This window comes from Dermacentor variabilis, chromosome 1 (assembly GCF_050947875.1).
Source record: "Dermacentor variabilis isolate Ectoservices chromosome 1, ASM5094787v1, whole genome shotgun sequence".
Lineage (NCBI taxonomy): Eukaryota > Metazoa > Arthropoda > Arachnida > Ixodida > Ixodidae > Dermacentor > Dermacentor variabilis.
Window position 1 is genome coordinate 119290849 of NC_134568.1, and position 17197 is coordinate 119308045.

General features: G+C 44.2%; 1 protein-coding gene across 2 annotated transcripts in view; it reads right to left on the reverse strand.

Annotated features, from left to right (window-relative positions):
- The window catches only part of LOC142583757 (inhibitor of nuclear factor kappa-B kinase subunit alpha-like), a 114442-nt gene extending 97736 nt beyond the window's left edge, over positions 1-16706 (reverse strand). The window contains exons 1-3 of one of the 2 annotated variants that reach the window (XM_075694237.1): positions 16577-16706; positions 16060-16198; positions 13103-13321 (exon numbers count right to left, since the gene is read on the reverse strand). In XM_075694237.1, coding sequence (XP_075550352.1) covers positions 13103-13321; positions 16060-16164 — 324 coding nt within the window. In that variant the 5' untranslated portion in view covers positions 16165-16198; positions 16577-16706. Of the gene's footprint in view, positions 1-13102; positions 13322-16059; positions 16199-16395; positions 16548-16576 lie in introns of those variants that run through there. The other variant, XM_075694238.1, reaches the window with a different exon arrangement.
- Between the last annotated feature and the right edge of the window lie 491 nt (positions 16707-17197).

The following is a 17197-nucleotide window of genomic DNA, read 5'->3' on the forward strand; positions in this document are numbered from 1 at the left end:
ACATAATAGTTCTGCGGAAACCCACAAGGTGGAGAGAATTGAATTGAATGTGTGTGGTTTAGTGGCGCAAGGGCCAGATATGGCCAAAGAGCGCCAAGACAGTGTTAGTGATTTCGCGGTGATGATAATGAGTTCTGTGAAGATGTGACTTGGCTGTAAAGGGGCCTAAAAATAGTGGCTGTAAAGTGCGTAAAATCTATGTGCTATAAAATTATGGCGATGACTAAATGAAGAATACTATGAACATTAAAATCCATCGTTGAAGAATGATGCATTATTTAAAATATGCGAGAAGTTAAATTGCTTACAGCACTACTGCCTCGCCAGAGCCCTTGAACCACAAGAGGCATGTGCTATTCAAAATAATTATCATAGCGGCATCCTCTGAAGAGAGGAGGCGCTACGAACATGTGGGGCTAATAACATGCAACACAACATCTTTAAAAAAACCTAGTACTGCGTTGGTGTCAAAGAGTGGTTCTGGACCAAGTAACATAACAGGATGGAGGGGGATGTGCTGCCGGTATGCTAAGAGAAAATGTTTCTTTCTTTCAGCTTCGGCTTCCCGACACTCCAGTAGGACGTGGAGGACGGTCAGCCTCTCCCCGCATCTACCACAGGTTGGAGGCTCGTGTCCTGTGAGTAAAAAGTTATGTGTGCCAAATGTGTGTCCTATTCTTAGACGACAGAATAGGACATCTGTCCGGCGTAATTTTGTTACAGGAGGCCAGAAACCTAATTGTGGTTTTATTACATGCAGCTTATTATTTGTTTCCAGGTCCCACAAGTGTTGCCAGTAGTTTCGCAGTTTTCTTCTTAAGGAAGGCTTCAGGTCTGTGACAGGGACTGAAGCAGTAGGACTAACTGCATGCAATGAAATGGATGTGGCCATCTGGTCCGCTAGTATGTTTCCCTCAATGCCCCTATGTCCAGGCATCCAGCATATAATCACATGTTGGTTAGATATATATGCTTTACACAGTACGGAGTAGAGTTCATTAATTACCGGATTTTTGTGGCTACAGAAAGTCATCAAGGCCTTCACAACACTAAGGGAGTCTGTATATATAACTGATTTCTGGTGTTTTGATTTATTTATATGCTTTACGACTGACAGCAGTGCGTAAGCCTCAGCCGTAAAGATACTAGTTTCCGGATGCAGTACATCGGATTCCGAGAAGGATGGACCGACGGCTGCGTAGGACACCCCGTCGTGTGACTTCGATGCATCTGTGTAGAACTCCGTGCAGGAGTATTTGTACTGGAGTTCCCGGAAATGCATTTGGATTTCAATCTCTGGAGCGTGTTTTGTAACTTGCATGAAGGATATATCGCATTGTATCAGCTGCCACTCCCAAGGAGGTAGCAGCTTGGCTGGATGCATTGGGCGAAGCTCGAGGACTGGGACACGCATTTCATCACTAAGCTCCCTCACACGCAGCGAGAAAGGCTGTCTTACGGAGGGACGATTATGAAAGAGTGTAGCATATGTCGTATCGTTAATGGTATTAAAACACGGATGTTGAGGATTAAAGTGGACTTTCAAAAAATATGTTTGGCTGATGTATGTTCTCTGCAGATGAAGTGACCACTCATTTGATTCTGCATATAAGCTTTCAATAGGACTTGTTCTGAAAGCTCCAGTGGGCAGTCAGATTCCTAGATGGTGGACCGGACCTAGCATCTTTAGCGCGCTCGGGGCTGCAGAATGATAGATCACGGCACCGTAGTCCAACCGTGATCGGATGAGGCTCTTGTAAAGATTCATTAAGCATTTCTTGTCGCTGCCCCATGTTGTGTGGGATAACACTTTAAGTAAGTTCATTGTTTTTAAGCATTTGACCTTGAGGTACTTCATGTGTGGAATAAAAGTTAATTTCGATTCAAGTATGATGCCTAAGAACTTGTGTTCTTTGTTCACAGGAATTCGTTGACCATACATTTCGATACTGGGTTCTGCAATGAGGCCTCTCTTTCTTGTGAAAAGCACACAAGAACTTTTGTTGGGGTTAACTTTAAATCCGTTTTCTTCTGCCCATTTGGACACTTTGTTCAAGCCCTGTTGAACTTGCCTCTCACATACTGTAAGGTTGCAGGATTTGAAACCTATCTGTATGTCGTCTACGTAAACAGAATAAAAAATGGCTGGCGGTAATGAAGCACGAAGGGTGTTCATTTTCACGATGAAGAGCGTGCAGCTGAGTACACCTCCTTGAGGTACACCAGTTTCCTGTATAAAAGGTCGCGACAACACATTGCCGACTTTCCTGCGGAATGTACGGTTGGACAGATAGCTTTCTATTAGGACGAGCATATTGCCACGGATGCCAATTCCCGACAAGTCTCTCAAGATTCTATAGCGCCACGTAGTGTCGTATGCCTTCTCCATATCGAGGAATACGGATAGGAAATATTGTTTATGTAGAAAGGCGTCGCGAATGTTTCCCTCAATGCGCACAAGGTGATCGGTTGTGGATTGCCCTTTTCTGAAGCCACACTGAAAGGGATCGAGGATATTGTTGAGTTCAAGGAAATGTACAAGTCTGCGGTTAACCATTTTTTCAAAAAGCTTACAAAGACAATTTGTAAGAGCTATAGGACGGTAACTTGCCGCCAAGGAAGGGTCTTTACCCTGCTTAAGAACAGGGACCACAATCACTTCTTTCCATGTGGATGGGAGGTATCCCGTAGCCCAAATAGCGTTGAAAAGCGCGAGTAGTGTAAGTTTGGTGTCAGTGTGTAAGTTTCTGATCATTTCGTACATGACTCTATCAGGTCCTGGTGCAGAGCTTTTGCATGTGGTCAAGGCAGCTCTCAACTCAGCAATACTGAACGGCCGGTTATAAGGTTCATTCTGTCTGGATTTTCATATTATTGGCTTACATTCTTCTATTTGTTTGTATTTCAAAAAGGATTGCGAATAATGGTTTGAACTTGACACGCTCTCAAAGTGTTCTCCAAGTGAGTCTGCCTGATCTTTCAGTGTTTCACCTTGTGTGTTCACCAAAGGAAGTGAATATGTTTGTCGCCCTTTTATCCTATTAACCCTGTTCCAGACTTTGGCCTCATCTGTATAGGAGTTGATACCAGATAAAAACTTCTGCCAACTCTCTCTTCTGGCCTGTCGGCGGGTTCGCCTGCCTTGGGATTTTACTTGTTTAAAATTGATAAGATTCTCCGCAGTGGGGGAGGCGCGTAGCAACCCCCCCGCTTTGTTTTGTTTCTTACGAGCGATCCTACAATCGTCGTTCCACTACGGGACACGCCGTTTGCATGCCAATCCATTTACTTGTGATATACATTTAGTTGCGGCATCTATTATGAAGGCTGTAAAATATTCCACAGCAGCATCAATTCCTAACGAGGACATGTCATCCCATGATATACTAGTTAAGTTTCGGAATTTCTCCCAGTCTGCTGTCTCAATCTTCTACCTAGGAGCCTGTGGTGGATATTCGTCTTCTTTAAGTGTTCTTAATAGTATGGGGAAATGGTCGCTTCCGTAAGGATTGTTCGTAACTTCCCATTAGAGTTCAGGCAGTATGGACGGGGAAACTATGCTCAGATCAATTGAAGAAAAGGTATTGTTTGCAAGACAGTAATATGTGAGTCTCTTCTTATTCAGAAGGCACGCACCAGAAGAAAAAAGGAACTGTTCAACAAGACAACCTCGCGCATCTATACGAGAGTCGGCCCAGAGGGAGCTGTGCGCATTGAAATCGCCAAGAACAACATCAGGTTCTGCCAATTGATCTATAAAGGATTGGAATTCATGTTTTGTTAATTTGTAGTTTGGGGGTACGTAAAGGGGGCAAATGGTGATGAGTTTATTTAGAAGAACAGCTCGAACCGCCACTGCTTCGAGGGGCGTTTGTACATAGCTGTAAACGCTGACAGGAGATACTTTTATGAATTAAAATGGCAACACCGCCTGATGATACGACAGCATCATCGCGATCTTTGCGGAACTTGACATACGGTCGGAGAAAGTTTGTGTGTTGTGGTTTTAAGTGTGTTTCCTGTAGACACAGCACTTTTGGATTGTGTTTTTGGATAAGCTCTTGTACGTCATCAAGGTTCCTAAGAAGACCTCTGACATTCCATTGAATTATTTGTGTAGCCATATTGGAAGGAAATAAGTGCTGTGTGTATGGAAAGGGAAGTGATGCCTTAGGTTACAGAGCTCTTTCGAGGCCCTGTAACGGAGGTTCTGCCCTTTCTGGAGCGTTCGAGGGAGCCTCGACGCTCCTTAGGCGTTTGGTGCGCCTTGAGGACAGGTGTAGTGTCCATTGCCTCTTGTGAGGCGCCGGACACATGTTCTTGCGAGCGAGAAGTTACAAGGGAGAGTCCTACTTTCGAGGGCAAGACCCTGCGCCCACCAGCCCGGAGGTCGATGGGGCACCCTACGAGATTTGGCTGCGCCGGCTGTTGCCAGCGCTGGAAGGGGCCGGGGAGGTTGGGGCAGCCTCGGCTGCGCCCACCTTCGGGGTCGATGGCTCCATTTGCTGAGTAGGCGGAGCAGCGCTAGCTGCAACCACCGTGGGGGCAGATGGCGTAACTGCCGACTCACTGCCTGTGGGTCGGACAGCCGCCGGAGACCGTTGTGGCGCTGTCCCCTGACGCGCCACTTCGGCAAAGGTGTTCTTTGGCAGGAAGGACACCCGCCTGCGTGCTTCCTTAAAACTTATATTTTCCTTTACTTTGATCGTTACAATCTCTTTCTCTTTTTTCCAAGATGGGCACGACCATGAGTACGCGGCGTGCTCCCCATCACAGTTCACACAGTGGAGAGTGTTTTCACACGTTTCAGCGGAGTGCTCATGAGCACTGCATTTTGCACAGGTTTGGCGGCCGCGGCAGTTCGATGAGCTGTGGCCAAATCGCTGGCATTTAAAACATCTCAGAGGGTTTGGGACATACGGTCTGACGCGGAGCTTCACATATCCTGTCTCAATACTCTCAGGGAGCACACTTGAACCAAACGTAAGAATTAGATGTTTTGTTTTGATCTCTTTTCCATCGCGCCTTAGCAGAATTCTCTTAACATTGATTACGTTTTGATCGCTCCAGCCTTCTAATAGTTCAACGTCCGTAAGCTCCATCAGGTCATCATCCGAAACTACACCACGGGTGGTGTTCATCGTGCGGTGTCGGGTAACTGTGACTGGGACATCTCCAAATGATAGAAGGTTAGGCAGTTTCTCGTGTTGTTTTTTGTCGTGGAGCTCCAAAAGGAGATCACCGCTAGCCATCTTCGATGCTTTATAACCTGGTCCAAATGCCTGAGTTAGGGTTTACGAAACAACAAAAGGTGAGATTGTTCGTGCTTGTTTCCCTTGTTTTTCAGAATGGATTACATGAAATCGCGGGAAAGTTTCTTTTTGGCATCCAAAAAATTCGAAGATTTCTTCGGTGCGCCCCCTTTTCAGGGAGCGATCAGATAGTGGAGGGAAAGAACTAGCCATAAGTGGGAGTGTATTTTTCGGTAGTAGCGCCAGCCACCCACCATGGAGCCCAACAAGGGGACGCTGCAGGGCCTGTAAAACAGGGCCTACAAACGCCAGCTGTACGCTACCACTATAACCAAATATGACGTAACCCAGGTTGGCTACTCACACAAGGTTAACCCTTGCTGCCAGGAAGATCGGAAGTAATAAAGAAATGAGAAGGAGACAGGAAAGATGAAAAGTCAGAGAAAGACGAAGGCTGGAGGGAGAGAGAGACAGGAAAAGGCAACTACCGATTTCCCCCGGGTGGGTCAGTCCGGGGGTGCCGTCTATGTGAAGCAGAGGCCAAAGGGGTGTGTTGCCTCCGCCGGGGGGCCTTAAAGGTCCAAACACCCAGCATCAGCTCAACCCCCACGATCCCCCTTTACCCAGACACGGCTAAGCCGCGCACGGCTACACGCGAGAGGGTCCGACCCTCATGTGCTCGGGTCCGTGGTGTCGCAACCCACCAAACGCCTGCTGACGCAGACGCCCCTGCGGGGAAGGTGGAGAGAAGTAATTAATAAAGGAAAGATGAGACAACTGCCCAATTGCAGCAACCACTACAAAGGAAACCCATATGGGTTCATCGAAAGAAAAGCCTCGCAGTTGAAGAAAAATTCTAAACAAATTTGATGAAAGATGAGGAGATATCATACTTGAAAAGCTTGCAGCCCTTTTATGCAATGCCTTTCGACTTTGTGTACTGGCGAGTTGGAAGAATGACAATATTATACTGATCCATGAGAAGAGAGACGTTAAAGAACTATAGCTGGCATTAGCTTGCTTTCGGTACTGCATAAACATTCTCCAAGGTAATTTCCAACAGAATCAAAGCAAAACTTTGCTTCAATCAACCAAGAGAACAGGCTGGCTTCAGGAAGGGTTATTCTACCATGGACCCCATCCATGTCATCAATCAGGTAATCGAGAGATCCGTGGAGTACAACCAACCTTTCTACATGGCTTTCACAGAATGCAAAAAGGCATTTGATTCAGTAGAGACACCAGTAGTCATAGAGTCATTGTGTAATCAAGGAGTACAGGAAGCATACATGAATATCTTAGCAAATATTCATAAAGACTCCACGGCTAACTTAATTCTCCACAAGGAAAGCGGAAAAATGACGATAAAGAAAGGGGTCAGGCAAGGAGACACAATTTATCCAATGTTATTGACTGCATGCTTAGATGAAGTATTCAAGCTATTAGACTGGGGAAAATTAGGAGTGAGGGTGAATGGAGAATCTCTCGGCAACTAACTAACTTTCTGCCACCCCCTGCTAAGCTTCCCTTCTCTTGGAATTCAGTCCGTAACCCTTAATGACCATTGGTTATCTTCCCTCCTCATTACATGCCCTGTCCCCCCCCCATTCCTTTTTCTTGATTTCAACTCAGATGTCATTAACTCGCATTTGTTCCCTCACCCAATCTGCTCTCTTCCTATCCCCTTTAATGTTACACCCATCATTCTCCTTTCCATAGCTCGTTGCATCGTCCTCAATTTAAGTAGAACCCTTTTCGTAAGCCTCCAGGTTTTTGCCCCGTAGGTGAGTACTGGTAAGACACAGCTGTTATGCACTTTTCTCTTGAGGGATAATGGCAACCTGCTGTTCATGATCTGAGAATGCCTGCCAAATGCACCCGAGCCCATTCTTATTCTTCTGATTATTTCACTCTCATGATTCAGATGTGCGGTCACTACCTGCCCTAAATAGATGTATTCCATTACCACTACCAGTGCCTCGCTACCTATCGTAAACTACTGTTCTCTTCCGAGACTGTTTCTGCAGATTAATTTTTAGACCCACTCTTCTGCTTTGCCTGTCCAGGTCAGTGATCATGCATTGTGATTGGTCCCCTGAGTTATTAAGCAAGGCAATATCATCAGCGAATCGCAAGTTACTAAGGTATTCTCCATTAACTCTTACCCTGAATTCTTCCCAATCCAGGTCTCTGACTACCTCCTCTAAACACGCTGTGAATAGCATTGGAGAGATTGTATCTCGCTGCCCGACGCCCTTCTTTATTGGGATTTTGTTGCTTTCTTTATGGAGGACTACGGTGGCTGTGGAGCCGCTATAGATATCTTTCAGTATTTTTACATACGGCTCGTCTACACCCTGATTCCGTAATGCCTCCATGACTGCTGAGGTTTCGACAGAATCAAATTCTTTCTCGTAATCAATGAAAGCTATATATAAGGGTTGGTTATATTCCGCACATTTCTCTATCACCTGATTGATAGTGTGAATATGGTCTATTGTTGAGTAGCCTTTACAGAATCCTGCCTGGTCCTTTGCTTGACAGAAGTCTAAGGTGTTCCTCATTATATTTGCGATTACCTTAGTAAATAGTTTGTAGGCGACTGACAGTAAGCTGATTGGTCTATAATTTTTCAAGTCTTTGGCGTCCTCTCTCTTATGGATTAGGATTATGTTATCGTTCTTCCAAGATTCCAGTACGCTCGAGGTCATGAGGCATTGGGTGTACAGGGTGGCCCGTTTTTCTAGAACAATCTGCCCACCATCCTTCAAGAAATCTGCTGCTACCTGATCCTCCCCAGCTGCCTTCCTCCTTTGCACAGCTCCCCAAGGCTTTCTTTACTTCTTCCGGCGTTATTTATGGGATGTCAAATTCCTCTAGAATATTCCCTCTTCTATTATCGTTGTGGCTGCCACTGGCACTGTATAAATCTCTATAGAAGTGCTCAGCCACTTGAATTATCTTATCCATATTAGTAATGATATTGCCGGCTTTGTCTCTTAATGTATACATCTGATTCTTGCCTATTCCTAGTTTCTTCTTCACTGCTTTTAGGCTTCCTCCGTTCCTGAGAGCATGCTCAATTCTATCCATATTATACATCCTTATGTCAGCTATCTTACGCTTGTTGATTAACTTGGAAAGTTCTGCCAGTTCTATTCTAGCTGTAGGGTTAGGGACTTTCGTACATTGGCGTTTCTTAATCAGATCTTTCGTCTCCTGCGATAGCTTGCCGGTATCCTGTCTAACGAAGTTACCGCCGACTTCTATTGCACACTCCTTAAGGATGCCCATAAAATTGTTGTTCATTGCATCGACACTAAAGTACTCTTCTTGAGGTAAAGCCAAATACCTGTTCTGTAGCTTGATCCGGAATTCCTCTATTTTCCCTCTTACTGCTAACTCGTTGATCGGCTTCTTATGTACCAGTTTCTTCCGTTCCCTCCTCAAGACAAGGCTAATTCGAGATCTTACCATCCTATGGTCACTGCAGCGCACCTTGCCGAGCACGTCCACATCTTGTATGATGCCAGGGTTAGTTAGCGCAGAGTATGAGGTCTATTTCATTTCTAGTCTCACCATTCAGGCTCCTCCTCGTCCACTTTCGATTATCCCACTTACGGAAGAAGGTATTCATTATCCGCATATTATTCCATTCTGCAAACTCTACTAATAACTCTCCCCTGCTATTCCTATAACCTATGCCATATTCCCCCACTGACTTGTCTCCAGGCTGCTTCTTGCCTGCCCTGGCATTGAAGTCGCCCGTCAATATAGTGCATTTTGTTTCGACTTTACCCATTGCCGATTCCACGTCTTCATAGAAGCTTTCGACTTGCTGGTCATCATGACTGGATGTAGGCGTGTAGGCCTGAACGACCTTCAATTTGTACCTCTTATTAAGTTTCACAACAAGATCTGCCACCCTCTCGTTAATGCTATAGAATTCCTGTATGTTACCAGCTATATCCATATTAATCGGGAAACCAACTCCTAGTTCTTGTCTCTCCGCTAAACCCCGGTAGCACAGGACGTGCCCACTTTTTAGCACTGTATATGCTTGATTGGTCCTCCTAACCTCACTGAGCCCTATTATATCCCATTTAATGCCCGCTAATTCCTCCAATAGCACTGTTAGACTCGCCTCACTAGATAATGGTCTAGCGTTAAACATTGCCAGGTTTAGATTCCAATGGCAGCCTGTCCGGATCCAGAGATTTGTAGCACCCTCTGCTGCATCACAGGTCTGACTGCCACCGTGGTCAGTTGCTTCACAGCTGCTGGGGACTGAGGGCCGGGGTTTGATTGTTATATTCATATAGGAGGTTGTGGCCAAGTACTGCACCAGGGTGGCCAATCCTGCTCTGGTGAGGGAGTGCATTACCGGTTCCGGTCACCGGGATCAGGCAGCACTCCAGGTCTGTTTATGCAATTTTATCAGCAGGCGGATTTTCTTTCTTTTTTTTTTATCTAGTGGAAAATTGCGTGGCACTAGGATTTGAACCACGGTCGTTTTGCACGTGAGGCAGATGCTCTACCTCTACACCATCGCTGCATCGTGCTGTCATTCACTGCCGACCAAAACAACCCTTGGCACCGGAAATCATTCTGGACTTTGTCGGAATGTCGTTCTCATGCTCGGAAAGACATTTGGGCGCGATCATTACAAACTCGGGCTGGATTTTGTGGCAACGCCCATGCACCGGGAGTCACATAATGCAAGGGGCTCCACCTGAGCACAAAGCTTTAAGGGCGTTTTGACGGTGAGCGGGCTCGTCGTGGCATCTCGTGGAGGCTGCTGAACCTACGAAGCGCATGGATCTCAATTCTGAAGCTTTATGGGAATAAAGTTTTCATGAACTTTTGATGCAAAAGGTGCATGACATTTCTGATGTCGTGCTTTAATTTTTCAATTCAGGAACTTTGCGGGTTTAATGTTCTTATAAACATTTGATGCCAAAGGTGCATTGAATTTTCTGAAGTCGTACATTGGACCATACAACGAGACAAGCCAAATCAACACACTATTAAGTTGACACAGCCCACAGCAAGGTCTGATAAGACGAAGCATTGTGGTGGTTCATTTGTGCCGTCATGTTACAGAAAAGAACATGAAAATTTTTTTCATCTGTGCCAAAGCATCCATGTCAAGACACTAAAGCCAGCAAAGGCAACTATGTTCTTATTTATTTTTCTACCTTGACTTTTATTCGTGAGGGCACATTCAGCCTCGTCAATTTTCTTGTTCTCGCTACCCGCGGGCTGCTAGAGCCAGCCAGAGCACATGTTTTTCTCATGTTTCCCCAACCGCCGCGCGGCACACTTTGGTGCATGTTCATTTTTCTCTGGCCGAGTGGATTTTGGCCCGGCAAAGTTTTGGACGCTTTCTGGCTAGCAGACAAGAAAAATAAACAATGGTTGCTCGCTGCCATCACTGTGGGGACTCGACAGATTGCAATGCGTTCGCTTGAGGGCATCACTTTTACTTCGATGTTATCGCAACCTCTTTGGAAAGTTTTTTGTTTCGACGGTGTAGGATACCGTATTGCGTATTGTTCTCAGTGAACCAAGTGTCTCACGTTTTCTACAATATTCCTTCGGCAGCCACATTAGGTGATTGTGGCCAACATGCTTTCCTTTGTGTTTCTTCATTTCGATGCCCCACAAAAAAAAAAATAAAAAAATAAAAAGACATAGTTGTGGCGCAGCGAATTGTCGCATGATGAAAGTTCGATTTTGTTACTTCCTTTGCGGAAAGTAATGGGCCACGGGACTCTTCAGCTGCCGGATACTTATTATATTATTGCAAAAGCAATTATATGGACAGTCCAGGCGCATTCCTGCCGTCGGCGTCATGTTTCGTATAAAGCCCAAGGGCGACAACAACGTCACCGTGCGCCGCATACTGTATGTGCAAGTGACAGCGTAAGCTGATGATGGTGGCTCAGTCTTGTGTTAGCCAGGGAGAAAAGCGGGGAGGACGCGCATCGCCTTCCTTCGGGTGCGATGCAGTGAGGGGGGGGGGGGGGGCAGGCCTTAGGATTCTGTGATCTGTGATTGCGTAACATGTTTATCTGCCTGGTTTGATGCATTATATATACAGTGCCCTTTGCTTAGATACGTAGATTTATTGGAGAGTTATATGTATATTTAAATATCTTGCTGCGAGGTTTGCAGTAAACTTTGTTTCCAGTGACACTTTTCTGCCCTTTATCAAGTTATGCCTTTGTATTTGTATATTCCATTGTATCTTTGCATTTCGGATGTGTATTTTGCAGAAGTCCTACTTTTTATATGTGCTCTCTGTTGCGACTATAATTCAGTGCAGTTACTCAAAATACATGACCGGTGACAGCTGCTCCTGCGCAATAGATTAGAATCAATGACGGTGTCATTGAGATTTTTCCCTGGCCACTGCATATGTACAAAAATGTAAACAAGGTTCTAGAATGACACAGTATCATTAAAATATTTGTCCTCAACTTGTTCATTTCATGCCTTTACATTTTTCATATCGGCAGCATGCACTGCTTGGCTGGTTTCGAACTGATATAGTTCTAAAGCTTGTATGATATTATCTTTACTTATTAGATAGACAAAAAAATAGAAGCATTGATATAAGTTATTTTTGCCACAATTTTCGGGACATACGAATATATTCTTTTTTGAAAAAATACACATTTAATTTGTCTTGATAGCGCATAGCATTCAAGAAATCATTTGTAGCATCTTTGGCAATGGCAATGCAGTTATTATTCATGTATTTGATCCCTCGACAAATTCTATAAGGAGAAGGCCGAGCTGCAACATAAGCCGCCCTCCCCTTCTCTGGGACGAAATTTCTGGCTATGCCACTGCTCGCATGCTTTGTGTTATATTTTTGCATTATCAATTCCATAAATGCTAGAACATACAAGACTCCTTGTTGCCCAGTGTGTAGAGCTTTATAGATTACAATTTACAAGCTTCAACAAATTCCCCTGCTCTGAGGCATTCACGTTATCCACCATAGTAAAGGAGTGTGGATGATAGGCCAAGAGGGTTACTTGAAGTAAACATTGCTGAATTCCCAAAGCCCTGTTGCCAGCAGTATCTCTATCACTCTTGATATACAGTCAAACCTAGTTATAACGAATGTGATAGCACCTTGAAAAATGGTTGTAATATCGATGCTCCATTATATTTGGGCTTAGTGTAGCGTAACTCAAATTTGTACAGTAACTCAAATTTGGTCTTTACCTGACCAAATGTTGCAGGAACAGTATAAGTGGGTTCAACTGTGCTCTATCAGTTTAGGCCCAATTTCTGCCATTGTGGTCCTTTTCGAACTGAAAGTGCGGGCACAATTAGTGGTGGCTTAGTGGCTATAGTAGCGTGCTGGTGACTACAGTGTTGCAGCCAGTAGCAGCCCCTAGCAATAGCAGCCCCTAGCAGCCTCCAACGGGACAAAATGCCAATACTATGCCACAGCACTGAGATTTTGGTGCATACTGAAGAAATTCAGGTCATTCAGATTAATCCACAGCTTTCCATAACACCGCCCTCCAAAGCCCAAGCATAGCTCCACGATAAAATCTCACTAACATCTATGATTAAAATTAAAAGCCAACTTTAGCCACTGGACCCAAGCACCATATTTTTGCACCCAACCAACCGACACATCACCTTGACAGAGCAATGTGAAATTAGATGCAAATCACACAAGAAAACATGCACAATTACATAACAGTCTATCTCTGTACAGTACTAAATGACACAGTGCAGAACATACAGCATTGATTGCACACATACATGCTGTTCCCTTTATGTATGCAGCACAATAATAATTTAACACCCAACAGAATGTTCACCTTTCGAAGGTTCCCGCCACTGCAGTACTCCATTGCAAGAAATGGCAGGCTTGAAGCAAGCACTAGCAGTGGTTCTGGCACGGGAAGTCCTTTGACAACATTGGGGTGGTCCAACTTCTTGAGGATTTCGACTTCTTGAACCCAGCGTTCCTGCAGCTTGTCTGTCATTTCAGCCACACCTCGCAGACACTTCTTGAGTGCTATGGTCTCTTGAGTTTTCTAATCACAAAAACAAAAGGTGGCAAACAGGTCTTAAAAAAATTTTAATAGCCTGGGTCGTGTTCACTGAATGTGCAGCACCCTTTAAATGGTCTGACAGTTTGGCTTTTATGTGATGACATGGGCAGGCATGATATAAGGCCATGAAATTCTAGTTCCTTTCTTTTTTAATAGTTCTACATCCATAGACATTCACAAATGTGTTGAAGACAGAACTATGCGTCTATTTTATTCTACTCAAAAGCTACAGAATATTTTCATGTTGGCAGTGAATCTTTGTGAAACTGAGACTAACAGATTGTAGCAATAGAAAGCAACTGGTAATGTTAATAAAATTAGTTGCATTTATAGTTTAATTTATTATATATGATCCTGACAGTTACAAAATGTATATGTACAATATGTGATATACAACTTTTTTAAGTTACATTACAATGAGGTGGAAAGAATCAAGCGATGGTTGCTTCTGGTGCCTTCGGATACTGATGTTACCCGATGCTTTTACGTCAAGCTTAGCCCGGAGCAAACACTGACAACCATGGCTTTTCTTTTTTCACAATGCAGATCCTTAACATACAGCAACCATTGTGAAGGCATAACATGTCTACTTTTCATTTTTTTGTCTTTCAGACATCTGCTAAGCACATACATGTATGTCAACACAGTAATGTACCATGATAGTATCGCACTTCAGAATCATACATTGAAACAGAGGCATCACTAATGCACGTGATCCAGTTTTGTTTAATAAATTACGCTTCTAATAATTAAAGCACTACAGCATTTTTATTTATTGCCTAAAATTTCCCATACCAGAAGTCATCGCTCGCATCCGCAAGCCCAAGGATCATTAAAGCTGCGCTTTATCTTCATCTTTTACACTACGCCCTTTGCTGCTGCTATGCAAGTTGCCTGGTCAATCATCTGGCATTAGATTCTGTGAAAGTAGCAAGATTAGTACAGATCATCAGTATTCTTGAATATATGACATTCCTCCCTCAGGACGATTGCCTATGACTGTTATATTATTATTCATGCCCATCCCAATGCAGTGCATTTCTGAAAGCACCATCAGTGATACATGGTGCACACCATACCTGTGCAAAGTTTCAGCTTGCTATCCAAATGTGCCTCTCTGTAGCAATCATTTCAAATCACTAAGCATGATGCAGAGGTTATGCATAGCTTGTATGCAGATGTGACATATATTGTTGCACGAAGCTTACACTAACTCCTGATGCAGCAGGATTTTGTACAACATGGCCTCACACCTTGAAGCCCACCCAGATGCACTGAGAATACATAGACTAGGAAATTCATTGCAAAAGAAAGGAGGGGGGGGGGGCAAAACTGATGCAATGTCCTGGTGTTTCTGAAGTGAGCAATTATACTCACAATGTAGTTATAACAAAGCCCCTACATGCAAAATAATGTCAACATAAAAACTGCAAACACGAGTGGTTGTATAAAGCCCATGAGTTTCTCAAATGAAGCATTTAGCTGAGAGACATAAGTTATTTACTACAGAAGAATAAGAAGACAGCTTCCCTCATTGAACACCAAGTTGAATGTGACATATTTAGTGAAAAGAATTCAAGCAAGTATTCAATTCAAACACTACCAGATACACAGAATGATCAGAGAGAGAACAAGAAAATCACCATGTTGAGACATATTGAGCAGCTGCCCAGCCATGACAAAAAAGCTCGAAAAGTTTCATCAAAACAGCACTTCATAACTGTTTTCAGTGGCTTGTTCCACCATGAAATAATATTTGTGCATAAAAACCTCCCAAATCTTCACACTATCGTGACTATAGACAAATACAGTGTATGGTGGCAATACATACAGATTGTTTGTTCTAGAATAGCTACAGTTAGGTTAAAGGAATTTGAATATGTACAATGTAGAGCATTAAAACAAGTTTATCAACCTAAACCTAATTTAATTTGTGACACTTTCAAAAGTTCTGAGTGTTGCTGAAAAACTGGGTAGCACAATTAACATTTTTTTCAGTGAATGTGGCAATGAAGCAGATTGTTGAAAATTTTTGTTCTGGCTCTCCAAATAATAACACACAAGCATCCATTTTCACTTGTGTGGTGGCAGCTCATTGGAGTCACGGACATCCAATGGGCACTGATATATTACCACACAAAGCTATTCTTGCTTAAGCTGTGGCTGAATCACGTCAACCTCAGCCCTGCAACATTAAAACAAAAACTACTTTCCTTTATATATATATATATATATATATATATATATATATATATATATATATATATATATATATATATATATATATATATATATATATATATGTGTGTGTGTGTGTGTGTGTGTGTGTGTGTGTGTGTGTGTGTGTGTGTGCGTGTGCGTGCGTGCGTGCGTTTATCTCTGAGTGTACAGAACAACAGCATAATTCAGAATTTTACACTGTTTTTGGCAGTGTGGTTGGGCCTGATGCTCTCACATCAATTTTGATGACAAACATTTTAGAAGCATTCCGGCTAGTTTTCAAAAGCGAAAGAGAGGGAGTAAATGTGCGGGCAGCAATAATAGTCCCTTAGATTTTTGGAACCAATTTCACTACCACATAATCTAAATGACACGCAAAAACAGGATGATAGCACTGTAAGTTAAAAGGAAATAGAGTATACAGCACGACCTGACAAAAGTTATTTCTGATACTTTACACTACAAATTTGGGTAAGCGTTGCGGAGAACTTGGAACTTGCCGTGTTATGCCATAGCGTTATGCACCCAAAGGTGCCCCGGTCCAGGACTTTTCCTTCTGCCCAGCATCCGATGACTAGTTTGTCCTCCTCTGTAGGTTTCGCCATATTTCTATCCAGTCTTCAACTCAAGTGTCAGCATCTGTAGAGGAGCAAATACTTGTCACTTTCGAAAATACGCTGCCTATGCCCAACGCCTCGAGCTAAAGAAATATACAGCAGACAGTAGCTACGGTAACACCGCTCATTCTGTAGATATTTTTTTCCGTACAATCCTTAATGTGTTCGCAAAGCGCAATCACTTTGATAACGTCAAGAACAGCATGCGTCAGGGCGTACCCAGCAGTGCAACGGGAAGATCAAAACAAACAGTACGGCCTATGGTATGGCAACGAAAGAAGACGTGTTATCGCGTGTCAGTGGCGTCATGACAGCATTAGTCATGGTTACGGCTACGCATAATTGCGACAGGCGCACCCACAAATGAACATCAGCGATCAAAACAATACGCACGACATACCCGGCTATCGAATTGAGGGTCCCGATGAGGCACGCGACGACGCGGACACGGAAAACAGCAGCAAAACAGTTTCTGTCACGTGTCACACCGCTTCCGGATCCGGAGCATGCACCGCGGGCATGTTACGGGCTTGCGGTGCTTGCGGGTGCAGCGTGTCATCTTTGCGTTGTGGTTCGGCGTAGATTCAGTTATAATGGGCTTACTGCGCATATAAGTGTTGTGTCTCCAGTGGTTCGACCGTCCAGCGTGCACTTGGTCCGGTCGCCCCAGAGGTATACGCAACTTTAGTCTAGCGACGCAGCCCCAAGGCGGCTCTCATCGGCGCGCATTCGCTACGGAGTGGCCCCGTGAGCTCTGAACTAAACTAAGGTCTATGTCCCCTGCAGTCGACAAGTAACCATACTGCTATGAGTCAAGGCGGACAGCTGGGCTGTGGTGCTGGAAAAGGCGGAGGAGCGGGTGGAAGCATTCGCGAGGCCGGTGGCGCGTTCGGCATAAAGGGTGCTGCCAAAGAAGAAGCTTTCTTCAAAAAAAGGGAAGCCGAACAACTGGAACAAATGCGTAAGGCGCGGGAAGCTGCCCCAAGCTCAAGCGTCGCGCAGGAGAACAAGCCTGGCACCA